The sequence below is a fragment of the Moschus berezovskii genome, chromosome 20 (genome assembly GCF_049115385.1).
Source record: "Moschus berezovskii isolate FMDL1 chromosome 20, NW_MosBer_1.0, whole genome shotgun sequence".
Lineage (NCBI taxonomy): Eukaryota > Metazoa > Chordata > Mammalia > Artiodactyla > Moschidae > Moschus > Moschus berezovskii.
Window position 1 is genome coordinate 58,658,561 of NC_142479.1, and position 23,536 is coordinate 58,682,096.

Here is a 23,536-nt window from a genome sequence, read left to right on the forward strand (position 1 = left end):
CAAGGTTATATGTTTTCCAGTAGTCATGTATGGATGTGAGAGTTGGACCATAAAGAAAGCTGAGCACTGAAGAATTTATGCTTTTGAACTGTGGTGTTGGAGAAGACTCTTGAGAGTCCCTTGGACTGCAAGGAGATCCAACCAGTCCATCCTAAAGGAGATCAGTCCCAGTGAGTGTTGGACTGATGTTGAAGCTGCAGCTCAAATACTTTGGCCACCTGATGCGAAGAGTTGACTCATTAGAAAAGACTCTGATGCTGGGAAAGATTGAGGGCAGGAGGAGAAGGGGACGACAGAGGATGAGATGGTTGGATGGCATCACTGACTCAATGGACATGAGTCTGGGTAAACTCTGGGAGTTGGTGAAGGACAGGGAGGTCTGGCGTGCTGCTGTTCATGGGGCCACAAAGAGTTGGACACGACTGAGCCACTGACCTGAAGGACTGCTTGTGATCATGGCAGTAGTTGCTCAGTAGGTGGTGGTTATACATTGTTTTAATGTTAACAAATAAAGAAATAATTAAAGGAATAATTAGGAGGTACCAGATGAAATTTACATTATGTGGAAACACTATTCTCTTATGAGATGATATTTCCATTAGCCCATAATCCCCAGAATATCCAGTATTTTGTAATTATGTCTATGATAGGTTGTACTATGTTGAGTGCAATTTTGTTTTTAACAGGACTATTGGAGTAAAGGTTTTCCTTGACTTATGATGATACTAGGTCCGGATAAACACGTCATGAGTTGAAAATATCTTTCGTAAATCAAAATGTATTTAATATACCTCACCTACTGAATATATCATAGCTCAACCTTGCTTACCTTGTATGTGCTCAGAACATGTACATTAGCCTGCAATCACCTAACACGAAGTCTGTTTTATAATACAGTGGTGAATCTCATGTAATTTATTGAATACTGAAAGTAAAAATCAATATGGTTGTCTGGGTGTATGGCTTTCAGTGTATCTGGTTGTTTGCCTTCAAGACTCTGTGGCTGACTGGAGCTGTGGCCTGCTGCTGCTGCCTGGCATCATGAGAGAGTACTGTGTCACATGTTACTAACCCAGGAAAAGGTCAAAATTCAAAATTTGAGGTGCCATTTCTACTGAATGTATTGCTTTCGCACCATAGTAGAGTTGAAAACTTGTTAAGTGGAACCATTGTTAAGTTGGTGACCATCTGTATAATGATTGCATATTCTTGAACAGTTGAATTATATTAAGTCCACAGTTGAATTATATTAAGTTCTAAACCTTCTAAATTTGAAAGTGCCTTAGAATGCCCCATCATTTATGTGTAAAATGTCACAGTAAACAAGTGACAATATTGTAAATCAGCCAGAATTTTTGGCCCACTGTGTGTTCCTGTGTGAAGTTTGAGGGTCTTGGATGTCCTTCTGAATAGAAGTTACCAGTCCTTTCATGAGTGTCCGCTGTGCTTGAGTGCTTTCACCAGGCTGTCCTGCGGAAGCACGTTTACAGTTGACTCTTAAGACATGTGGGTTTGGACTGACTGCTCAGGTCCACTTTGATGTGGAATTTTTTTAATAGATCCATACTATGTGTTAAACCATTCGAGACTGGTTTAATCAGCAGATTCAGAACTGTGGATCCAGAGGGCCACCTGTAAAGTTACCTGTGGATTTTTGACTGCATGGTGGGCAGAGGAGGGTGGGTTGTTAGCGCCCTTAACCCATGTGTTGTTCAAGCATCAACTGTACAGTGAAAGGGATATTTACATACTTAATTTCCATATTTTAAAAATTCATTTGTAAGCATTTGGTGTTTTAAACTATTTACAGTGAAATGGTGTAAGCCACCATGTCAAGCCCTTACTTTTCATTTGAATTGTGTATACTTTCATCTTGGCTCCATGGCCCTGAGTCTTGGCTTTCATCAGGAGGCATTTGTTTTATGTCACTGTTTGTATCCATATAAATGCTCATGGAGAAAGATGGAAAACTTCTTGTGATTGGTGGTACACCTTTATTCCAGGCTCAGCAAAACAGTCCCTCATCTACGGGATCTGGCAACACAGAGCATTCCTGCAGCTCCCAAAAACAGATCTCCATCCAGCACAGACAGACCCAGGTAGGTCAGTGGTTGATAAACAGGGAGGGAAAGAAGTGCTTCGGAGTAAATACTAACACTACACGTAAAATCTGGGTCTTCTCTCTCCCTTTGTTTCTCTGACTTCATCTCATTTATTTGTGTGTGTTGTATTCAGAACTTGCATTATGAATATTTCAAGTCTTTTGGAAGGTGCTTTTAACTTTTTGAGGTGTTTCTTTGCCTTTCTGTTGTATTCAGAAAGATTATAGACAGAAATGATTATATTGCAGCGCGGTGTTAAGGAAAAAGCACTTGTTTTGGAGAACTCAGGACCCCGATTCAGGTGCTAGCTCTGCAACTTATGCTTTATCTTTTTGGGGCCTCAGTTTTCTTCAGTTCAAATTATCTATAAAATGTGGTTGATTATCATCATCTTAGTGTCTACAAAACACTTGTTGGCACAGTACTTACAGTAGGCGTCAGTGAATCTTTTTTATTGAAATATAGTTGATTTAGAATATTGTGTTCATTTTACATGCATAGCAAAGTGATTGGTTATACATATATATATGTATGTGTCTATATTCTTTTTTTTTCTGATTCTTTTTCCATTATGGTTTATTGCAAACTATTGAATATAGTTCTGTGTGATACACAGTAAACCCTTGTTGTTTTAAACTTCTTTAACATGTGGCACACCAACATAATTCTTCTTTAAACAGTCTTCAGAAACTCCTTAATCTAGGGAATGTTGTGAATATTCAAAGATAATATCTGCAAAAAGGATAGTGGATATATCCTCTATTTTGTTGTGTTGAGCTCACCAAATATTATACCTTGTTTTCTTGAAGCCTGTTGGTACCTTGTTGCCTTCAAGACAGGATGCCTGGCAATCTAGGAGAATTTCTTAAGTCACAAGAGCTAAATAGCCCTCAGGAGCAGATTTTAATTTTATTTGAATTAAACTTTTGAATAGTTGAACAGACTTAAGTAGTTGAGCATTCATCTCTCTTCTTCTGGTTGCTCTGTTTCCACTAGGTGGCATGTTTGTTCTTTAGAGATTTGGGTCCTTTCTCCTCTGATGACCTTTTCTATTCAAAGTTAGTTTCATTTCTAGAGGGTATGTTTCTGTACTGTTGAGTGTACAGTATTTTTAGAATTCATATATTCCAGAGTTAATGTATTTTTGAAGGGCAAGTATAGCAGAAGGTAATGCTTAAAGAATGAGATGAGAAAGGCAGATTTAATTTCTTGAGCCATGTGATTCCAGGCTAGTTGTGTCATCAAGTGCTTTTTTTCAGAAAAGTAATGAGAAAAATGTGATGACGTGTAATATTTTGAGACTAATCCTAAGTTTGTTTTCTGCTTATCTCTGTAGTCTGACCTCACAATAGAAAAAATATCTGCACTAGAAAACAGTAAGAATTCTGACTTAGAGAAGAAGGAAGGAAGAATAGATGATTTATTAAGAGTAAGTATTAAAATGTTATAAGAGATTTTATAACAAGCACTGATTATCTATATTTATGTGTGTGAATTATGTGCATCTCATAGAGATAATTACTGTAACCAAATGATAAAGTTAAAATGTAGACATTTGGATATTTTCCTTTAATCTGAGGGAATCTGAGTAGGTAACGAGGATCAAACTGTATTCCAGACAGTATCTTTACATTGGACATCTTCACTGTAGAATTTATTAGTATTTAAATATATACTAGAGGAATATATCTGTGGAGAGTTGAAGCTGTGAGAATATGTATAGAGTGTTGTTTTCCCTTTTCGGGGAAATTTTTTTTAATGTCTTTGAATTTTTAAAAATTTTATTGATTGTTTTTATTGGAATATAATTGCTATGTTGTATTAGTTTCTACTGAACAACGAAGTGCATCAGCTATATGCATTCATATACCCCTTCCCTCTTGGACCCCCCCACCCCCTCCCCACCCTCCTGGTCATCGCAGAGCACCGAGCTGAGCTTCCTGTGCTTTACAGCAGCTCCCCATAGCAGTCTGTTTTGTTCATGGTAGTGTATGTGTGTCAGCCCCAGCCTCCCAGTGTGTCTCACCCTCCCGTTCTCCTCCTCACCCGCACGCCCCACCCCCACCCACATAGCTCGGTCTCCATGTCTGTGTCTCTGTTCTGCTCTGGAAATAGGTTCATCTCTACCATTTTTCTAGATTCCACATATATGTGTATTTGAATTTTAAAAACTATTTCACAAGTACTTTTCAGTCATTTTGCATTTTATATCTTTTATAACCTATTCATCTAAAGTGTTTTGTGCTTACAAGAGAAACTTTAAAAGTAGCTATATAGAGTTAGAAACATACCTCTAGAAAATATACAATGATTTTTTTTTTTTAATTTTAATTTTGTTGGAGTATAGTTGATTTACATTGTTATGTTTCATATGTATAGCAAAATAATTCAGTTATACATATATTCATTCTTTTTAAGATTCTTTTCTCGTATAGATTATCACAGAATATTGAGTAGAGTTCCTTGTACTGTACAGTAATACCATGATATTTTCTGAAATAATTTTTTAATATACAGTTTGGCATATTGACTGACCCTTAAAAAAATTTTTTTAAGGTTTATTGTTTTCTTATTGTAAAAAGCAATAACATAATCTTTATAATAAATTTAGAGAATAGTAAAAAAAAAAAATGACACCCATAATTCCATTAACTGTGATTAAAACATTTGGTATATTTACTATAGTAATTTTTTATCTATTTATAGCATATATAAAATTTTTTTAAGAAATTGTTTATTTTTATTTTTTGGCGACATCACATGTTGTACAGGATCGCAGTTCCCCAGTCAGGGATTCCCATGTATGAAGGCATGAAGTCTTAACTGTTGGACTGCCAGCGAAGTCCCTGTAGCATGTACATAAATGCATCTATACATAAATACTACCAATTTGTAAATAAAATTGGCTAACATTTTAATCTCCAATGTTTTTATTATTCTCAAGCTGATGTTCCCTTTCCTATTCGGAAACATTTTTCCTTAGGCCTGGTGGTTTTCTTTCTTAGTTTGCTTTTCTCCATCCTTCAGTGAAAAGAGCCATGTTTAAACTCAGTACCTATTTTCCATCTTTCATTGTTAGCATGTATACTTGCTTGGTGTTGCTGTTAGCATCTCTTCTTTTCACTTGGGTGCTCGTTAAATTGCCAAGGTTTATAATTAGATATTGTGTGTTTATAGAAATCCTAGTCATCTAATCTAAACCAAAAAAATAAGATTTTTGTCCAGGGTAACTCTGCTGAGCTAAAAAAGGATCATGGGCTTGTCTTCTTCCTTCATCATCTGATTTTCTTAAGATTGAGAAGATGGAGTATGTGAAAAACTGACCCTAACTTAGGATTCTTTTGGGGGGTTTTAAAAAAATGATTTTATTTCCCAGGAAGCAGTATGTTCTCTTCACCACTCCCGTCTTTCTAATCCTTTGTTTTCTGAAGATTGTAGTCTTTCTTTGGATTTAGAACAGTGCCAATGGAATGGTTATGTCAAAAAAGAAGACACAAAGGAGAGATGCCATTTTTTTCAAATTGATGAGAGCTTGTGTTTCTGATTCGGAGGGACAGGGGAATGACCCCTACTCTTTATGTCTCCTTTCAGACAGGCATGTAGCATTGAGTTTTTCCATTTTAGTTAGATGTTTGGGCAAGGCTGCATCAGGAGCTGCTGCTACTGCTGCTGCTGCTAAGTCACGTCAGTTGTGTCCGACTCTGTGCGACCCCATAGACAGCAGCCCACCAGGCTCCCCCGTCCCTGGGATTCTCCAGGCAAGAACACTGGAGTGGGTTGCCATTTCCTTCTCCAATGTGTGAAAGTGAAAAGTGAAAGTGAAGTCGCTCAGTCGTGTCCGACTCTTAGCGACCCCATGGACTGTGGCCCACCAGGCTCCTCCATCCATGGGATTTTCCAGGCAAGAGTACTGGAGTGGGGTGCCTCAGGTGCTATTTTAAACCTGAACACAAAATCATTAGTGTTGGAAACCACAAAAATTTAGAGTTCTTACAATTTAAAATAAACTGCCAGAGATTGATTACAGGTTTTAAGGGATATTCACCTTCCAAAAGTAGATTGAACTTCATATATACACATTACATGATCTTTGGCTTGCAGATTTTTAAAGTATGAATTAGTCATATTTAACCAAATGTCCTTGTACTTGGCCTTTGGTAATGTGGTCCATAGAACTCACAAACTCTCTTAGAAGAGCTAATAGGAAGAAATTATAAGGAAAGTAGATACTTGGAGATGGAAACTGTTGCACAATGGTCACTTTAAAATGAACTTCAAAGTCTCAAAAATTGAGTATGCTATAGTATTGTTCATTTGCCAAAAGAGTAGATATCTTTTGTTTAACACAAGAGTAAACTCAGGAGTTGCAAGTCAAAATTGACCTGGGGTTAGCGGTTCTTCGCTTCTCTGTTATTGTAGGAGTCTTGAATTTTCAAAGTATTTAGCCCACCCTTCTGACCACAGCTAAATCAACTGTGTATTTACATTCTGGTTTTCTTGAACCAAGACCTTGTATTCAGCTTGTTTGTTTGTTCTATCTTATGTGGGTATGGGTGTGCCTAGCCTCTCTGGTAAGAAACATTTATGTAAATCCATGTCTCTTCTTTGGAAAGCAGAACAGAAGAGCAACAATTGAACATAAAGAACATTATGTGTTGTTTTTTTGGTAGTGCTTATTCACCCTTTGTAAGTATTTAATTTATAAATGCTTAAAAGTGCTATTTATATGAATTCTAAACATCTCGTTCATGATAGATTTTTTTTCTTTTATTTTGTGACATTATTAGCATGTGTGGGGTACTGGATTTATCTGTAACTGGTTTTGGGGAGGAGTAAAGTATGACCAGTAGAAAGACGTCCTACTTCTAGTAACAGAATTCATCTTTAATAAATGATAAGTTTATTAAAAGAAAATCAAGGAACAAGGTATTTACCTTGTTTTTTTAAAGACATAGTTACTCTTACCTTTTAAAATTTCAATTTGCTTATAATTTAACAAAAGAAATGCTTTTCTTCCCTAGAAACTGCTTTTGTATTAGTCTGTCTTCCTTGAAGCTAATTAAAAAAATTTTTTTCCATTGAAGGCTAACTGTGATTTGAGACGGCAGATTGATGAACAGCAAAAGATGTTAGAGAAATACAAAGAACGATTAAATCGATGTGTGACAATGAGCAAGAAACTCCTTATAGAAAAGGTAAGTGATTAGTAGTGGCCTCAACTCTGTATCCCAAGATGCTTAGGGTGTGCCATTGTTTTGACTTCTAACTTTTTACCTGAAATGAAAGTATTGCAAAGTAGGAAAGGACTGACCACAGCTTAGTTCTCTGTCTTATGTGGGCATGGGTGTGCCTGGCTTCTTTGGTAACAAACATTTATGTAAATCCATGTCTCTTCTTTGGAAAGAAGAGCAAAAAGCTAGCAAAGGGCTTTTGGGTTTAGGAAAGGGCTACTGGGGTTGCCGTAGTGTTAAAAACCCCACCTGCCAAATGCCAATGCAGAAGACTCAAGAGATTTGATTCCTGGATTGGGAAGATCCCCTGGAGTAGGAAATGGCAACCTACTTCAGTATTCTTGCCTGGAAAATTCCATGGGCAGAGGAGCCTGGCGGGCAATAGTCTATGGGGCTGCGAAGAGGCAGACACGACTGAGTGACTGAGCACACAGCACATCCTATTACTAATACAGACATTTAGCAATAGTTTTATGTCCATTTCAGATATGGTATTTAGAGTAACTTATGTATATAATAATGTGATAATCAAGTATTTTGTATTTTAAAAAACCAGTTGGCAATTACTTGTATATGATTATTTAATTGGCTGATGCCTCCTTTATTATATTGGTAGTAACTGATTAGTTGCAGTTTGCCTTTAATAATAACTTCTTATAATTATTATAATAAATATTTAAATAATTATTTATTATATAATATAAATAATGTCTTAAAATTTGTAAAACGTATCTCCAGTACTTATTTATCTTACAATGAAAGTTTTAAGATGTCAGTACTTCCTAATGAAATGATTATAAGCTAGAGGTTTGAGACAGACTAGTGGTTTGTTTTTTTGCTGAAATCTTTGAAATGCTATTAAAGGGACAGGGAACACTGATAAACAGTGAAATGAATTATTTTATTTATGTCAAAGATACTGAGAACTTTGCTTCATCTCCTTATTAATTTTATAGAAGGTAAATTCCACATTTATAACAGAAATGTATATGTTAGTATATGTTAATGTAGAATGTTTATGGGTTATATAAAATGTTTATAGCTTTAGGGTACTTCCTGAAATCAGTGTAGATTTAGCCAGTTGTCCTAAACTTTGAGCAATATAGTACAAAAAATAAACATAGTCCTGCATCTGAGTTCTCATAGGAAAATACAATTATTTTCTATTTGTCCTTTTCCCCTAAGTCAAAACAAGAGAAGATGGCATGTAGAGATAAAAGCATGCAAGATCGCTTGAGACTGGGCCACTTTACCACTGTCCGACACGGGGCTTCGTTTACTGAACAGTGGACAGATGGTTATGCTTTCCAGAACCTTATTAAGTAAGTGAATTGTGATGATAAGGTTGAGAATTGAAAAGTTGGTTTGGATTTTTAAATTTTTTTGTTAATTGTAGTCACTAATATCTTAGCAGTGGTAGTCTTCAGTTTTGTCTCCACATGTATAAAGAATTGTAAGGAATGAGATAAAGTCCTGAGAAAATGGCAAATAATCAGAGGAATAAAAAACAAATTCTATATTAAAGCTTAAAAAAATCAGAATTGCAAAAACTAAGGAAGAAAAAGCTAAGACTTGACTTGATATCATTTTAATTATGTAATAAGTTTTCATGAGGAGTCTGCCCACTCCTGGCATTTATTCTGGGTCCACAGAAGATTGAAATAGGCAAAGACCCAAGGAAGGATTTCCTGAGTTTGGTATAAAACAAAACCTTGGAAGAATGTATAGGACATGTTCCTGGGGCTCTTTAAGGGGAGAGTATCCTGTCAACAGAGATAGTCACCTTCTTGAAGGTGAGCACTGAGCCAGCAGTCAGCCCCACTGCCTGTGCCTGTCAGCAACTTGGAATCTTGAGCCCTCCTTCACTTTATTATAACTTTAGTTTAAAACATTCAAATATTTACTCCAAGGAGGGAATTAACATTTAAAATCCTAAAATTCCAACTGCATAAATAGCTAATCAGCTCAGGACTTTAAAAAAGAAATCTTAAAAGTTGCGATACCTTTTGGTGTATCTTACTTATTTTGATTTCGTAGATCATTTCCATTTGAGACTGGGTTGTGGTGGGTGGCACATTGTATTTTTAATTGTGGGCTCTCACACTTCTGGTCTTTAGTTTACTGTAAGTTCAAGGGTTCCATAGACTGCCTGTCCTACCTTTTTTTTCTTGGTGAAATAACATATTGGGCATTGACTAGAGAGGATAGAACTACTTTTGAATACTAATGAAACATAAATAACAAATTTGTCTGAAAGAAAAGTACAGATACTGATATTATTAATACTATTTTGTTAATAGGAATTCCTTGGCAGTCTTGTGGTTAGGACTCAGTGCTTTCACTGCCAGAGCCCAGGTTTGATCCCTGGTTGGGGAACGAAGATCCTGTAAGCCGCCCCATGTGGCATGGCCAAACTAAAACAAACAAACAAACTTTGTGGAAACCTACCTCTGGATTATAGTCTGTGCTTTATGTGTGATACATGTGGTATCCACGCCGAGCTCTCTGTGCTCAGGTGATAGCTTAGGTTAACGAGTTGCACTGGGGCAGTATAAACAGCTGCTGCATAGAGGCATGAGGTCTATTCCTCAACACCCTCACCGTGATGAGCAAATTGCCCTGAAAGTGGCTCTCCATCCAATTTTGTCAGAATGGGACAGCAGATAAAACATATCCCCCATGATTGGCCAAAGTCACTTAATGCTCGCACTGAGTCCCAGATACGATAATGACTCCTACTAGTCCATGACAATGGTTACTCCTCAGATGGCAGTTTTTAAAACATCTAAAGACTTGAACTTGAGTGGTTAGTGGATTTGTTTAGAGATATACAATGTAATTGCTTTTAAGACGTGATTGTAGTTTTTGCTGATAGCAGCAAGTATTTATCTTTTTACTCTATAAGCAGCCTGTTGCCCAAAAGGTTCTCGAAATTGTATATAGTTAGAGTACAAAAAGATGACTTTGCTGTGGAGCCATCAGACCAGAGAATTTGGTATTATCTACATGAGATCCCTAACCAGAGTTGTTTCTCCAAAGTGGATAGTATTTTTTTGATGATTTTAAGTAATATAAATTGTAGACTATCCCTCTCTCCTCTTGGGAAGCTGTTTTTGGCTGATACCTTTTTTAATTTGCTTGTTTGTTTTTTGGCCACACTGCACAGCTTTGGGATCTTAGTTCCTTGATTAAGAACTGAACCTCAGCAGTAAAAGTGCTGAGTCTTAACCACTGGACCACCAGGAAAGTCCCCTGGCTGATATCTATTAATTTTAGGTATTTTAATAAAATCTTCTAAAGTTGTGCTTTAATAAACCAATTTCCTTTCTTAATTTTAATGCAGAATTGAAGTTCTTTAGTTGTAGAAGGCTGTAGCTGATATCCTTACAAATGATAATTATATGTGTATAAGAGGCTCCATGACACATAATTTGGTGGGTAAGGTACCTGAACACCAGGTTGCAGTACTAGTTTTTATAGAAAGAGCAAACCTTTTGACATTAAAAATTTAATCAAGTGATCAAATATAGTCTCAACAGGAGCCTCAACACAGTTTTTTTATTCTCAGTTTGTACCTTGTCTCTATTTTGAGTGGTCTTTATTAAGATCCTAAAACAGATATGCAGTCTAATAAAAAGATCATAACAGATTTGTAATGATTTTTGACCAGGTTAGTCAGTTTTCCTAAAAGGTATTTTTGAACCTGTTGAAAAAGTAACATATTTTATAGTTCTGAGAAGTTAGTTACAATAAATACTGTTGTTATTCAGTATGTAACTTTTTTATTTAAACAAGTCTTGAAGTCTCAAATAGTCAATGGCAAGGCAATAAAAAAATTATTATTAAGATTTTCTTTATATTGACATAAACAACATTAAAGTAAATATGGGGATTCGACCTGTATACAAAACTGTGTCTGTTTAAGATGTGGATCATCAGAGGGAGTAAATGAAATTTTACAGCACCATTGTCCTAGTCCACGAATATATTCTGGTGTATAAGGAATTATAGAATTCCATTTTAAAGTGATTTCATGTGAACCATCTGATTCTTGGCTTATGACCCATAATAAGTGATAAAGCTTTTCTTGTTTTAATTTTTTTATTGAAGTATAGATGATTTACAGTATTCCAGATATTCAACAAAGTGATTCAGTTATAGTTTTATATATATGCATTTGCTTTCAGATTCTTTTCCATTGTGGGTTATTGCAGGATATTTACTATAATTCCCAGTGCTATACTGTAGGTTCTTGTTGTTTATCTATTTTATATATTGTAGTCTGTACCAGTTAACCTCAAATTCCAAATTTATCCCCCCATCCTTCCCCTTTACTAGCCATAAGTTTGTTTTCTATGTCTTTGAGTCTATTTCTGTTTCATAAATAAGTTCATTTGTATCATTTTATTAAAAAATTCAATATATAAGTGATATCATATGATATTTAGAGAGACAACTCTGTTGATTTTATAAGTATCAGTTCTCCCTTGGGTGGTATATACCAGTTTCCAGTAGACACAAAACATGAAATCCTGGGACTCTTTAAAAATTCTTACCTGGGATATTCAGGTACTATCTGTAGATCACCACTAAAATTACTTTGGTCAAAATAATATCTGCAAATAAAGTGCATTTGTTTTTTTAACATCTGTTCTAGTTATGATACAGTTTTGCTATGGAGGGTACATAGAATCGTTTCCTGGGCTTCCCTGGTGGCTCAGAAGGTAAAGAATCTGCCTGCAATGCAGGAGACTTGGGTTCGATTCCCTGGAGAAGATAATGGCTTCCCACTCCAGTATTCTTCTGTGGAGAATTCCATGGACAGAGGACCCTGGCGGACTGCAGTCCATGGGGTGGTCAGATATGCAGATGACACCACCCTTATGGCAGAAAGTGAAGAGGAACTAAAAAGCCTCTTGATGAAAGTGAAAGAGGAAAGTGAAAAGGTTGGCTTAAAGCTCAACATTCAGAAAACTAAGATAATGGCATCTGGTCCCATCACTTCATGGGAAATAGATGGAGAAACAGTGGAAACAGTGTCAGACTTTATTTTTTTGGGCTCCAAAATCACTGCAGGTGCTGATTGCAGCCATGAAATTAAAAGACGCTTACTCCTTGGAAGGAAAGTGATGACCAACCTAGATAGCATATTAAAAAGCAGAGACATTACTTTGCCAACCAAGGTCCGTCTAGTCAAGGCTATGGTTTTCCCAGTGGTCATGTATGGAAGTGAGAGTTGGACTGTGAAGAAAGCTGAGCATCGAAGAATTGATGCTTTTGAACTGTGGTGTTGGAGAAGACTCTTGAGAGTCCCTTGGACTGCAAGGAGATCCAACCAGTCCATTCTAAGGGAGATCAGTCCTGGGTGTTCATTGGAAGGACTGATGCTGAAGCTGAAACTCCAATACTTTGGCCACCTCGTGCGAAGAGTTGACTCACTGGAAAAGACTCTGATGCTGGGAGGGATTGGGGGCAGGAGGAGAAGGGGACGACAGAGAATGAGATGGCTGGATGGCATCACCGACTCGATGGATGTGAGTTTGAGTGAACTCCAGGAGTTGGTGATGGACAGGGAGGCCTGGTGTGCTGTGATTCATGGGGTCGCAAAGAGTCAGACATGACTGAGCGACTGAACTGAACTGAGCAACTAACACTTTCATTTTCATAATCATTTCCTAGGGCTACCATCACTAAATACCATAAACTGGGTGGTTTAAAACAACATAAATTTAATTCTCTCACAGTTTAGAAAGTCAGAAACTTTAAATCATGGTGTTGGCAGGGCCGCTCCTTCTGTGGCCTTTAGGGAGGATCCTTGTTTAGTATTTAGTGGCTTGCAGCAGCATAGCTCCGTCTGCCTCCAGCTTCATATGGTGTTCCCCTGCATGTCTTTTTTTCTCAGGAGGACACCAGTCAAATTGGGTTAAGGGCCCACCCTACTCCAGTATGACCTTATTTTAACTAATTAAATCTTCAGTGACCCTATTTCCAAAGGTTATAATCTGAGGTATTGGGGATTAGCACTTTAACACGTCTTTTTTGGGTGGCACAGTTCAACTGATCATGGTACCTAAGACTAATTGTCTTGTTATTATAACTGACAAATAATGGCTTGCTGCTTATTTATTTGGCTTTGCTGGTTCTTCATTGTGGCATGTGGAATCTGTTGTAGTTCCCTGACCAGGGATTTAACCCAAGCCTCCTGCATTGGGAGCTCAGAGTCTTAGCCACTAGGTTACCAGGAAAGTCTTAATTATTACTTTTTAGAGTTACTTAGAGTTGAGTAACATAAATTTATCGGGTCATCAATACTTTTGTAAAAGATAGTATAAATATTCTTTCTGTGGGTGGTAAAGCATGAGCATTAAAATTGATGAAATGGAAGAAACATTTAACAGTCAGGTCTATAAAAGGCACTGTGGAGAGAACAAGATGGCAGAGGAGTAGGTGGACGTGGAGTTCATCTGTCTCCATGGATATATCAGGAATACACCTTCAGACACAGAAGTGCATGCAGAACACCAGATGAGAGTGGACAGGAGTACCTGACCAGAGGAAAAGAATATAGAGGACCACTCAAAACTTGGTAGGACGAAGGAACTAGGGGTGAAAACAAGTGTTAGCAGGACCTGCCCTCAGCTGGTGGGGGAACTGAAGCAGGAATCTGATCCCCACATTGGGGCAGTTGTCTGAGTCAGAGGAAAAACATTTATGGCTGAGAGTGAAACAGCTGATCTGTGACAGCATAAATGGAATGAGAATCAGACAGTCCTTGCCACAGCCATACATATCCCAGACAAGGACATGGGTCCCCTGGAAGGCGCAGCAGCTGGGAGCTGGAGTTTTGGGGTTGTGGAGCAATCCCAGGGTGAGGGCTGCTGTTGACTGTGGAGAGACGGATTTGAGGGGATATGGGGAGGAGATTGTAGTGGGAAATGCATATGGAGGAGAGCCATGCAGCCATGGAAGCAAGGTGATGCTGCTGAGTCACGTGTAGTGGATGGAGCCGTCTCCATAGCCTCTCTCCCCACAGGCCAGCATCAGCAGCTGAACAATAGAGAGGCTGGCCCGTCAAACCCTGACACACTGAACTACAGACCTGGACCCCACCCAGGGTGCCCCTTTAAGTGGTTGACACGCTGATCTACAGAGTAGGACCCCAGCCAGGCGGCCCCTCTCAGTGCCTGACGCGCTGAACAACAGAGAAGGACCCCAGGCAAGGGAGCCCTCTTAGTGCCTGAACCGGAGGAGCTATGGAGAAAGACTGGCCAAAGAGACCTTCTGATCACCAGCTACAAGAGGTTAAAAAAAAGACTCTGATAGGGCCATTACTCCTGGGGCAGAGGCAGTCCATGTCTCTGCACACTTTGCACTTCTAGGTGCAAGCCAAGCAGCTGTGCCACATTCACACTCAACTGTCACTGGGGCAGAGCCACCACAGGCAAAAAAAATCTTGTATCTATGCATGCAGGGTCAGTTCGGTCATGTCCAACGCTTTGTGACTCTGTAGACTATGGCCTGCCAGGCTTCTATGTCAGGATGGTGGGGTTCTTCAGGAAAGAATACTGGAGCATATTGGCCAATACTGGTTGCTATACCCTTCTAGAGCACTGTATTTCCTGCTGCTCTAGCTTCCAACTCCCCTGAGTACCTGGTGCTGCCAAAACACCTGTGACCCAAGCAGCTGCACCACCTCCACACCTGGCCCTCACTGAGGGAAACCCAAGTCCTCCAGGGCAGCCTCAGGGGCAAACCCCAGTGGATGACCCACATGCAGAAGTGGAAATAAAACCACCATTGAAACCCAGGGGCAGTGTGGCTAAGGAGGAAGACCCAAAAGCTTCCTACCAGCTGTACAAACTGCAGATTAAATCCACACGATCAACTAGGCAGACTCTGTCTATGGAATATATAAAATTATATATATTATATTATTATATAATATATATAATAATATGGAATATATAAAATCATATATATTATATATAAAAATGTATATTGAGAGCTCCCACAAAAGAAAACACACTAGCTCTGAAAGCTGTGGACATGGGAGACAAAAACACCCAGGAGTAGGACCAGATTAGAATCTGAACTGCCCCCACAACTGGTCCAGAGATCAGCACAGTGTTGGAGGACATCCTAGAGAGGTGAGGTGGACTGTGACTCCCAGCGAGGGAAAGGACCCTGACAGCAGTGACTCAAGAAAAATATTTATTATTCTTATCTTTCGACTTGTTCTGTAGATTCTTTTTGAATTTTTTTTCTTTTTGTTTCCTTTTTTACCCCCCTCTGTTGTAGTTGTTGATTTTATTGGTATTAGGAAATCTAATTAAACTTTTGAAGTTCCTCAGACACATTTTTTATTGTTATTATAAACCTCTGCCTCTGCATTGGGCTTTTGCAGTTCTGTGGAGTTTTCCTTTTTTTAATTTATTCTTCCTGTTTTTTTTTTTTAATTTTATTTTCTCTTTTTTATAATTTTAATTTTTAAAAACTGTTATATTTTTTCTACATTTATTCCTTTGCCTTTCCAACTGTTCTTTTCCCCTTGCAGTTAATCTTTAATGTATAATAATCTTCTTTATCTACCTCTATTTAACTTTGCATATCTATTCTTTCTTTCTTTTCTTTCTTCCCTTTCCTCTCAACATATTTGTTCGTTTAGTTTTAATTGCTTTATTCCCCACTTGGCACCTTGCTTTAGTTTTGTTTTCCAGTTTGTGCTTTAGTTAGTTTTGTTCTTAACTGGTAAATATAATTTTTGATTTCCTTTGTTTGCTGGGTCAGTCTACTGTTCTTTATTTTTGTTGGACTGTTTTGACTTTGCTTGTGGGTATATATGTATATTCCATTATTTTAATTATTATTTGCCTGATTTTGTAACTGCCATTTGTCTGTGGTTCATCTTTGGTTTCTCGTTTTGGATATTTATTTTAATCTCACTTAATGCCATAACAAACTACTTGTGGAATCTTCATTCCTGACCAGAGATCAAGCCGAGCCTTTGGAGTGGGAGCACTGACTCCAAGACCCTAGACTACTTGAGAACTAACAGTAGGGAGTATCAGATAGTGAGAACTCACACAAAGGAAACCACTTGAATACAAGACCTGAATACAAACCAGATCATCAGCAGACAGGATTACCACTTCACTCAGCCTTGCCAGTCAGAGGAAAAACAAACAAACAAACAAAAACTCAGCACAAATCTCACCACAAACCACTGGACCAGCCTTAGGAGGGCAGAACCCAAAAGGAAGAAAGAATTCAACCTTGAAACCTGGGAAAAAGGAGACCTCAAACACAATAAGTTAAAAAAAAATAATGAAAAGGCAGAGAAATACTACACAAATGAAGGAACAAACTAGAAACACAGAAGTCCAAATAAAGGAAGAGGAAATAGGGAAACTACCTGAAAAAGAATTCAGAATAATGATAGTAAAGATGTTCAAAAACCTTGAAAACAAAATGGAGAAAATGTAAGAATCAATTAAAAAAGACCTAGAAGAATTAAAGAATAAACATACAAAGACAACACAATTACTGAAATTAAAAGTACTCTAGATGGAATCAATAGCAGAATATCTGAAGCAAAAGAACAAATCATTGAGCTGGAAGATAAAATGGTGGAAATAGCTTCTGAGGAGCAGAATAAAGTAAAAAGAATGAAGAGAACTGAGGATAGTCTCAGAGCCCTCTGGGACAATATCAAACCATCAACATTCGAGTTATAGGGGTCCCAGAAGAAGGAAAAAAGAAAGGGTATGAGAAAATTTTTGAAGAGATTATAGTTGAAAATTTCCCCAACATGGAAAAGGAAATAGTCACTCAAGTCCAAGAGACACAAAGAGTCCCACACAGGATAAACCCAAGGAGAAACATGCCAAGACACTTACTAATCAAAGTAACAAGAGTAAACACAATATTAAAAGCAGCAACAGAGAAGCAACAAGTAAAATACAAGGGAGACCCCATGTGCTTAACAGCTGATCTTTCAGCAGAAACTCTGCAGGCCAGAAGGGTATGGCAGGATATATTTACAGTACTAAAAGGGAAAAATCTACAACCAAGATTACTGCACCTCGCAAGGATCTCATTCAAAACTGATGGAGAAATAAAAAGCATTTCAGACAAGCAAAAGTTAAGAGAATTCAGTACCACCAAACCTGCTTTTCAACAAATGTTAAAGGGACTTGTATAGTTAAGAAATACAAGAAAAGAAAAAGATCGAGAAAATTAATGCCAAATAATTGAGAAAATGGCAACAGGAACATATAATCAATAATTACTTTAAATGTAAATGGATTAAATGCTCCAACCAAAAGACACAGACTGGCTCTATGGATACAAAAACAAGACCCATATATATACTGTCTACAGGAAACCCCCATATGTGTCTAAAGACACATAGAGACTGAAAGTGAGAGGATGGAAAAATATATTCCATGCAAATGGGAAGGAAAAGGAAGCTGGAGTAGCAATCCTCATATCAGACAAAATAGACCTTAAAATAAAGAAGATTACAAGAGAAAAGGAAGGACACTACATCATGATCAAGGGATCAATCCAAGAGGAAGACATGTAACAATTGTAAATATCTATGCACCCAACATAGGAGCACCTCAATACATAAGAGAAACACTAACAGACATAAAAGGAGAAGTTGACAGTAACACAATAATAGTAGGAGACTTTAACAACCAACTCACACCAAAGGACGGATCATTAAAACAGAAAATTATTAAGGAAACACAAGTCTTAAATGATACATTAGATAGATGGATCTCATTGATATCTTCAGGATATTCCATCCAAATGCAGAAGAATACACCTTCTTCTCAAGTGCACATGAAACATTCTCCAGGATAGACCACATCTTGGGTCACAAATCAAATCTCAGTAAATTTAAGAAAATTGAAATCGTATCAAGTATCTTCTCCAACCACAGCACTATGAGATTAGATATCAATTACAAGAAAAACGCTTTAAGAAACAGAAATACATGGAGATTAAACAACACATTTCTAAATAGCCAACAGATTACTGAAGAAGTCAGAAGGGAAATCAGAAAATATCTAGAAACAAATGACAATAAAAATACAACAACTCAAAACCTATGGGATGCAGGAAAATCAGTTCTAAGAGGGAAATTTATAGCAATACAATCCTACCTCAAGAAACAAGAAAAATAGATAACCTAACTTTCCCTTGATTTTTCCAGTGGTCATGTATGGATGTGAGAGTTGGACTGTGAAGAAAGTTGAGCACCGAAGAATTGATGCTTTTGAACTGTGGTGTTGGAGTAGACTCTTGAGAGTCCCTTGGACTGCAAGGAGGTCCAACTAGTCTGTTCTAAAGGAGATCAATCCTGGGTGTTCATTGGAAGGACTGATGCTAAAGCTGAAACCCCAATACTTTGGCCATCTCAGGCGAAGAGTTGACTCACTGGAAAAGACTCTGATGCTGGGAGGGATTGGGGGCAGGAGGAGAAGGGGACGACAGAGAATGAGATGGCTGGATGGCATCACCGACTCGATGGACGTGAGTTTGAGTGAACTCCAGGAGTTGGTGATGGACAGGGAGGCCTGGCGTGCTGTGATTCATTGGGTTGCAAAGAGGCGGACAAGACTGAGCAACTGAACTGAACTTTACACCTAAATCAACAGGAAAAAGAACAACAACAACAGAAAAAAAACAAAATTAATAGAAGGAAAGAATCATAAAGATCCAAGCAGAAATAAATGAAAAAGAAATGAAAGACACAATAGTAAAGACTAATAAAACTAATAGCTGGTTCTTTGAGAACCAGTCTGGCCTTTAGCCAGACTCATCAAGACAAAAAGAAGAATCAAATCAACAAAATTAGAAATGAAAAAGGAGAAGTTACAACAGACAATGCAGAAATACAAAGGATTATAAGAGACTATTTGAACAACTATATGGAAATACAATAGATAACCTGGAAGAAATGGACAGATTCTTAGAAAAGTTCAATCTTCCAAGACTGAATCGGTAAGAAACAGAAATTATGAACAACCCAGTTATAAGCAGTGAAATTGAAGCTGGGATCAAAAATTTCCGAAAACACAAAAGCCCAGAACCAGATGGCTTCACAGGAGAATTCTGTCAAACATTTAGAGAAGAGCTAATGCCTATCCTTCTAAAACTCTTTCAAAAAATTGCAGAAGAAGGAATACTTCCAAACTCATTCTATGAGGCCACCATCACCCTGATACCAAAACCAGACAAAGACAACACAAAAAAGGAAAACAATAAGCTAATATCATTGATGAACATAGATGCAAAAGTCCTCAACAAAATTCTAACAAACAAAATTCAGCACATCACACAGCTCATACACCATGAACAAGTTGGGTTTATTCCAGGGATGCAAGGATTCTTCAGTATACGCAAATCAATCAGTGTGATACACCATATTAACAAATTGAAAGGTAAAAACCATATGATCATCTCAATAGATGCAGAAAAAGCCTTTGACAAAATTCAGCACCCATTAATGATCAAAGCTCTTCAAAGAATGGGCATAGAAGGAACCTACCTCAACATAGTAAAGGCCATATATGATAAACCTAGAGCAAGCATTATTCTCAGTGGTGAAAAGCTGAAAGCATTCCCCCTACGATCAGGAACAAGACAGGGGTGCCCACTTTCACCACTATTATTCAATATAGTTCTGGAAGTCCTAGATACAGCAATCAGAGAAGAAAATGAAAAGGAATCCAGATCAGAAAAGAAGAAGTAAAGCTCTCATCATTTGTAGATGACATGATATTGTATGTAGAAAACCCTAAAGATAGTATTAGAAACTTACTAGAGCATGGCAACCCACTCCAGTGTTCTTGCCTGGAGAATCCCAGGGACGGGGGAGCCTGGTGGGCTGCCGTCTATGGGGTCGCACAGAGTCAGACACGACTGAAGCGACTTAGCAGCAGCAGTAGCAGAGCTAATCGGTGAATTTAGCAAAGTTGCAGGATACAAAATCAATATGCAGAAATCACTTGCATTTCTATATACTAACAATGAAAAATCAGAAAGAGAAATTAAGGAATCAATCCCATTCACCATTGCAACAAAAAGAATTAAATATCTGAGACAAAAGAACTGTACACAGAAAATTATACGACACTAATGAAAGAAATCAAAGATGACATAAACAGATGGAGAGATATTTCATGCTCCAGCGTAGTAATTATCAACATTGTGAAAATTACTATACTACCAAATGCAATCTACAGATTCTATGCAATCCCTATCAAATTACCAATGGCATTTTTCACAGAATTGGAACAAAAAATTTCACAATTCATGTGGAAGCACAAAAGACCCCGAATAGCTGAGTACAATAGCTAGAATATGGAAGCCACCTAGAAGTCCATCAATAGATGAATGGGTAAGGAAGTTGTGGTACATATACACAGTGAAATATTACTCAGCCTTAAAAGGAACACCTTTGAGTCAGTTCTGATGAGGTGGGTGAACCTAGAACCTATTATACAGAGTGATGTAAGTCAGAAAAAGATAAATATCGTATTCTAGTATAGAAAATTGGTACTGAAGAATTTATGTACAGGGCATCAGTGGAGAAACAGATATAGAAAATAGACTTATGGGCATGGGGAGAGGGGAGGAGAGGGTAAGATGTATGGGAAGAGTAACACAGAAACTTACATCACCATATGTAAAATAGATAGTCAATGGTAATTTGCTGTATGGCTCAGGAAACTCAAACAGGGGCTCGGTATCAATCCAGAGGGGTGAGATGGGGCAGGAGATGGGCGAGAGGTTCAAAAAGCAGGGGATATATGTACCTATGGCTGATTTCATGTTGAGGTTTGACAGAAAATAACAAAATTCTGTGAAGCAATTATCCTTTGATTAACAAAAAAATGAAACACTGTCATATGTGTTGGAGATATAAGGGTTAATAAGATAGTTCTTGTTCTAAACGAAGTTACAGTTTGACATAATCAGACTTTATATTCCCAAAATAAACCTGAATGAAATGTCACTAATAGACTACTTTAGATGACTTTTATACGTATAAATGACTAAACAGTTTCAACAACAAGAATTAATGTAGGAATCCGTATTACATACAATAGTTGATCTTTGGTATATCAATTTTCATGTCTAATCAGGCTCTTTTATTCTCAGAATGTACAGTTGAAGATGGTCTCATGGTGTTTTGGCACCAGAGAACCCTTTGTTTATGATTAGTATATAATGGCTATGGGGCTCCTTTCTTTGTGAATCTGGAAATCAAATGTGTAGATTCTCCCTGAAAACAATAGCAAATAAGTTTTATTTATATTTAATAAGGGTAATTGTTAAAATAACCTTCCAAAGCAGTTAGTCTCCAGTAGATAAAATGCTGTGGTAGTCCACTGGTACTCTATGGATTATAATTAAACTGTATATTGTATGGTTACCTTCAGAGAGTTCAGAGTTCTTTGAACTCATGGTCCCCGAAGGGGTGGAAATGAGCTTAAAGATATTTTACCAATTTTTTTGACTGGGAAACTCATATTCAGAGAAGATAATGTTTTTCTCAAGGACATTCATTGAGTGAGAAGGAAGATTGTGATTTTACCTAAGGATTCTGTGTCTAATCCTTTCAAGCCATGAATTATTCATAAACATACATTTTTGGAGGGAAAGACATATCTCTAATAGTTAAAAGATTTTTTTAGGCAAGCAGACAATGCTTGAATTAAAATTCCTACTGTCCCATTAGATGTCCATCAGCAGACGAATGGATAAGGAAATTGTGGTATATATACACAATGGAGTATTACTCGGCCATTAAAAAGAATACATCTGAATCAGTTCTAATGAGGTGGATGAAACTGGAGCCTATTATACCGAGTGAAGGAAGTCAGAGAAACACCAATATAGTATACTAACACATATATATGGAGTTTAGAAAGATGAGAACGATAACCCTACGTGCAAGAGAGCAAAAGGGACACAGATGTATAGAACAGTCTTTTGGACTCTGTGGGAGAAGGTGAGGGTGGGATGATCTGAGAGAATAGCATTGAAACATGTATATTATCATATATGAAACAGATCCCCAGTCCAGGTTTGATGCATGAGACAGGGTGCTCAGGGCTGGAGCACTGGGATGACCCAGAGGGATGGGATGGGGAGGGAGGTGGGTGGAGGGTTCAGCATGGGGAACACATGTAAACCCATGGCTGATTCATATCAATGTATGGCAAAGACCACGACGATATTGTAATTAGCCTCCAACTAAAATAAATAAATTTAAAAATAAATAAATTGACATCTGTAAGTCTTGAAGCCAAGAAAATGGTATTATCAAAAGAATGGATATTTCTTTGCAGTACTCTGATTAGGTTAACCTTGCTTACTTACAGTGTTGCCCTTTTAGATGTGGCAGCATAAGTTGTATTATGGTGGTCTGCTCTGGGGTATAGTCTTGTTTTTCTGGTTGCCATTCTTTTAAGAAAGGTATCCTGAATCTGGAAATAGTGTAGAAACTGACAGCTAGCATTCAGAGAAGACTCCATTTGAGAATATAGGTTTAAAAAGTTAGATTCTATTGTTCTACAGAAGTGAAATTTGGATCAAGAAAAGGGGATGGGGGGATAAAAGCATAGTAGAAAGAGAAGAGGACAGGAGCCAGCCTCTGACTGTCAACTATGATGAGTGATTTAAAGATTTTAGTCTGTTAAGTGGTTAATCTCAAATCTTGGTAAGCTTTTATATACCTGGTCTATAAACCTTAGTATCTGTCAGGTAGCAGGATTCATGAGAGAAAGTGGAGTACTTACGTTGATATTTGTATTGACTTTTAGTTTATAAGCTAGTTTATTTTTAAAAATTAGACATTATTAGGAAATACTCTAATAAAAATGGTGTTAAATATCCTGAGTCTTTTATATATCTTTTATTAATTCATTTTGTGTACTATTTCCTGAGGAGTTTTTACTTGTTGAAAGGCTTCTTTTTGCTTTCTCTAAATGCTCATCCTTGTTCTTAAAAAACTTAGTTTGGGTTTCTACCATATTAGTGTTTGGGAATGACTTGGGAGTGGTAATGGCTCACTTGATTAGAATAAATGATAGATTGAGAAGGAAAACATTTTTTACTTTAACATTCCTCAAATTTGGTATCTTTTTAGATAGATTTTGAAGAAACTATAATCCAATTAAAAAA

The 23,536-nt window shown here is 37.4% G+C and overlaps 1 protein-coding gene across 8 annotated transcripts in view; it reads left to right on the forward strand.

The window, feature by feature from the left end:
* The window catches only part of TLK2 (tousled like kinase 2), a 118,495-nt gene that overhangs the window by 63,414 nt on the left and 31,545 nt on the right, over positions 1 to 23,536 (forward strand). For 7 of the 8 annotated variants that reach the window (XM_055408152.2, XM_055408155.2, XM_055408151.2 and 4 more), the window contains 4 exons: positions 2,004 to 2,099; positions 3,439 to 3,531; positions 7,187 to 7,297; positions 8,519 to 8,655. In XM_055408152.2, coding sequence (XP_055264127.1) covers positions 2,004 to 2,099; positions 3,439 to 3,531; positions 7,187 to 7,297; positions 8,519 to 8,655 — 437 coding nt within the window. The remainder of the gene's footprint in view (positions 1 to 2,003; positions 2,100 to 3,438; positions 3,532 to 7,186; positions 7,298 to 8,518; positions 8,656 to 23,536) is intronic. The other variant, XM_055408148.2, reaches the window with a different exon arrangement.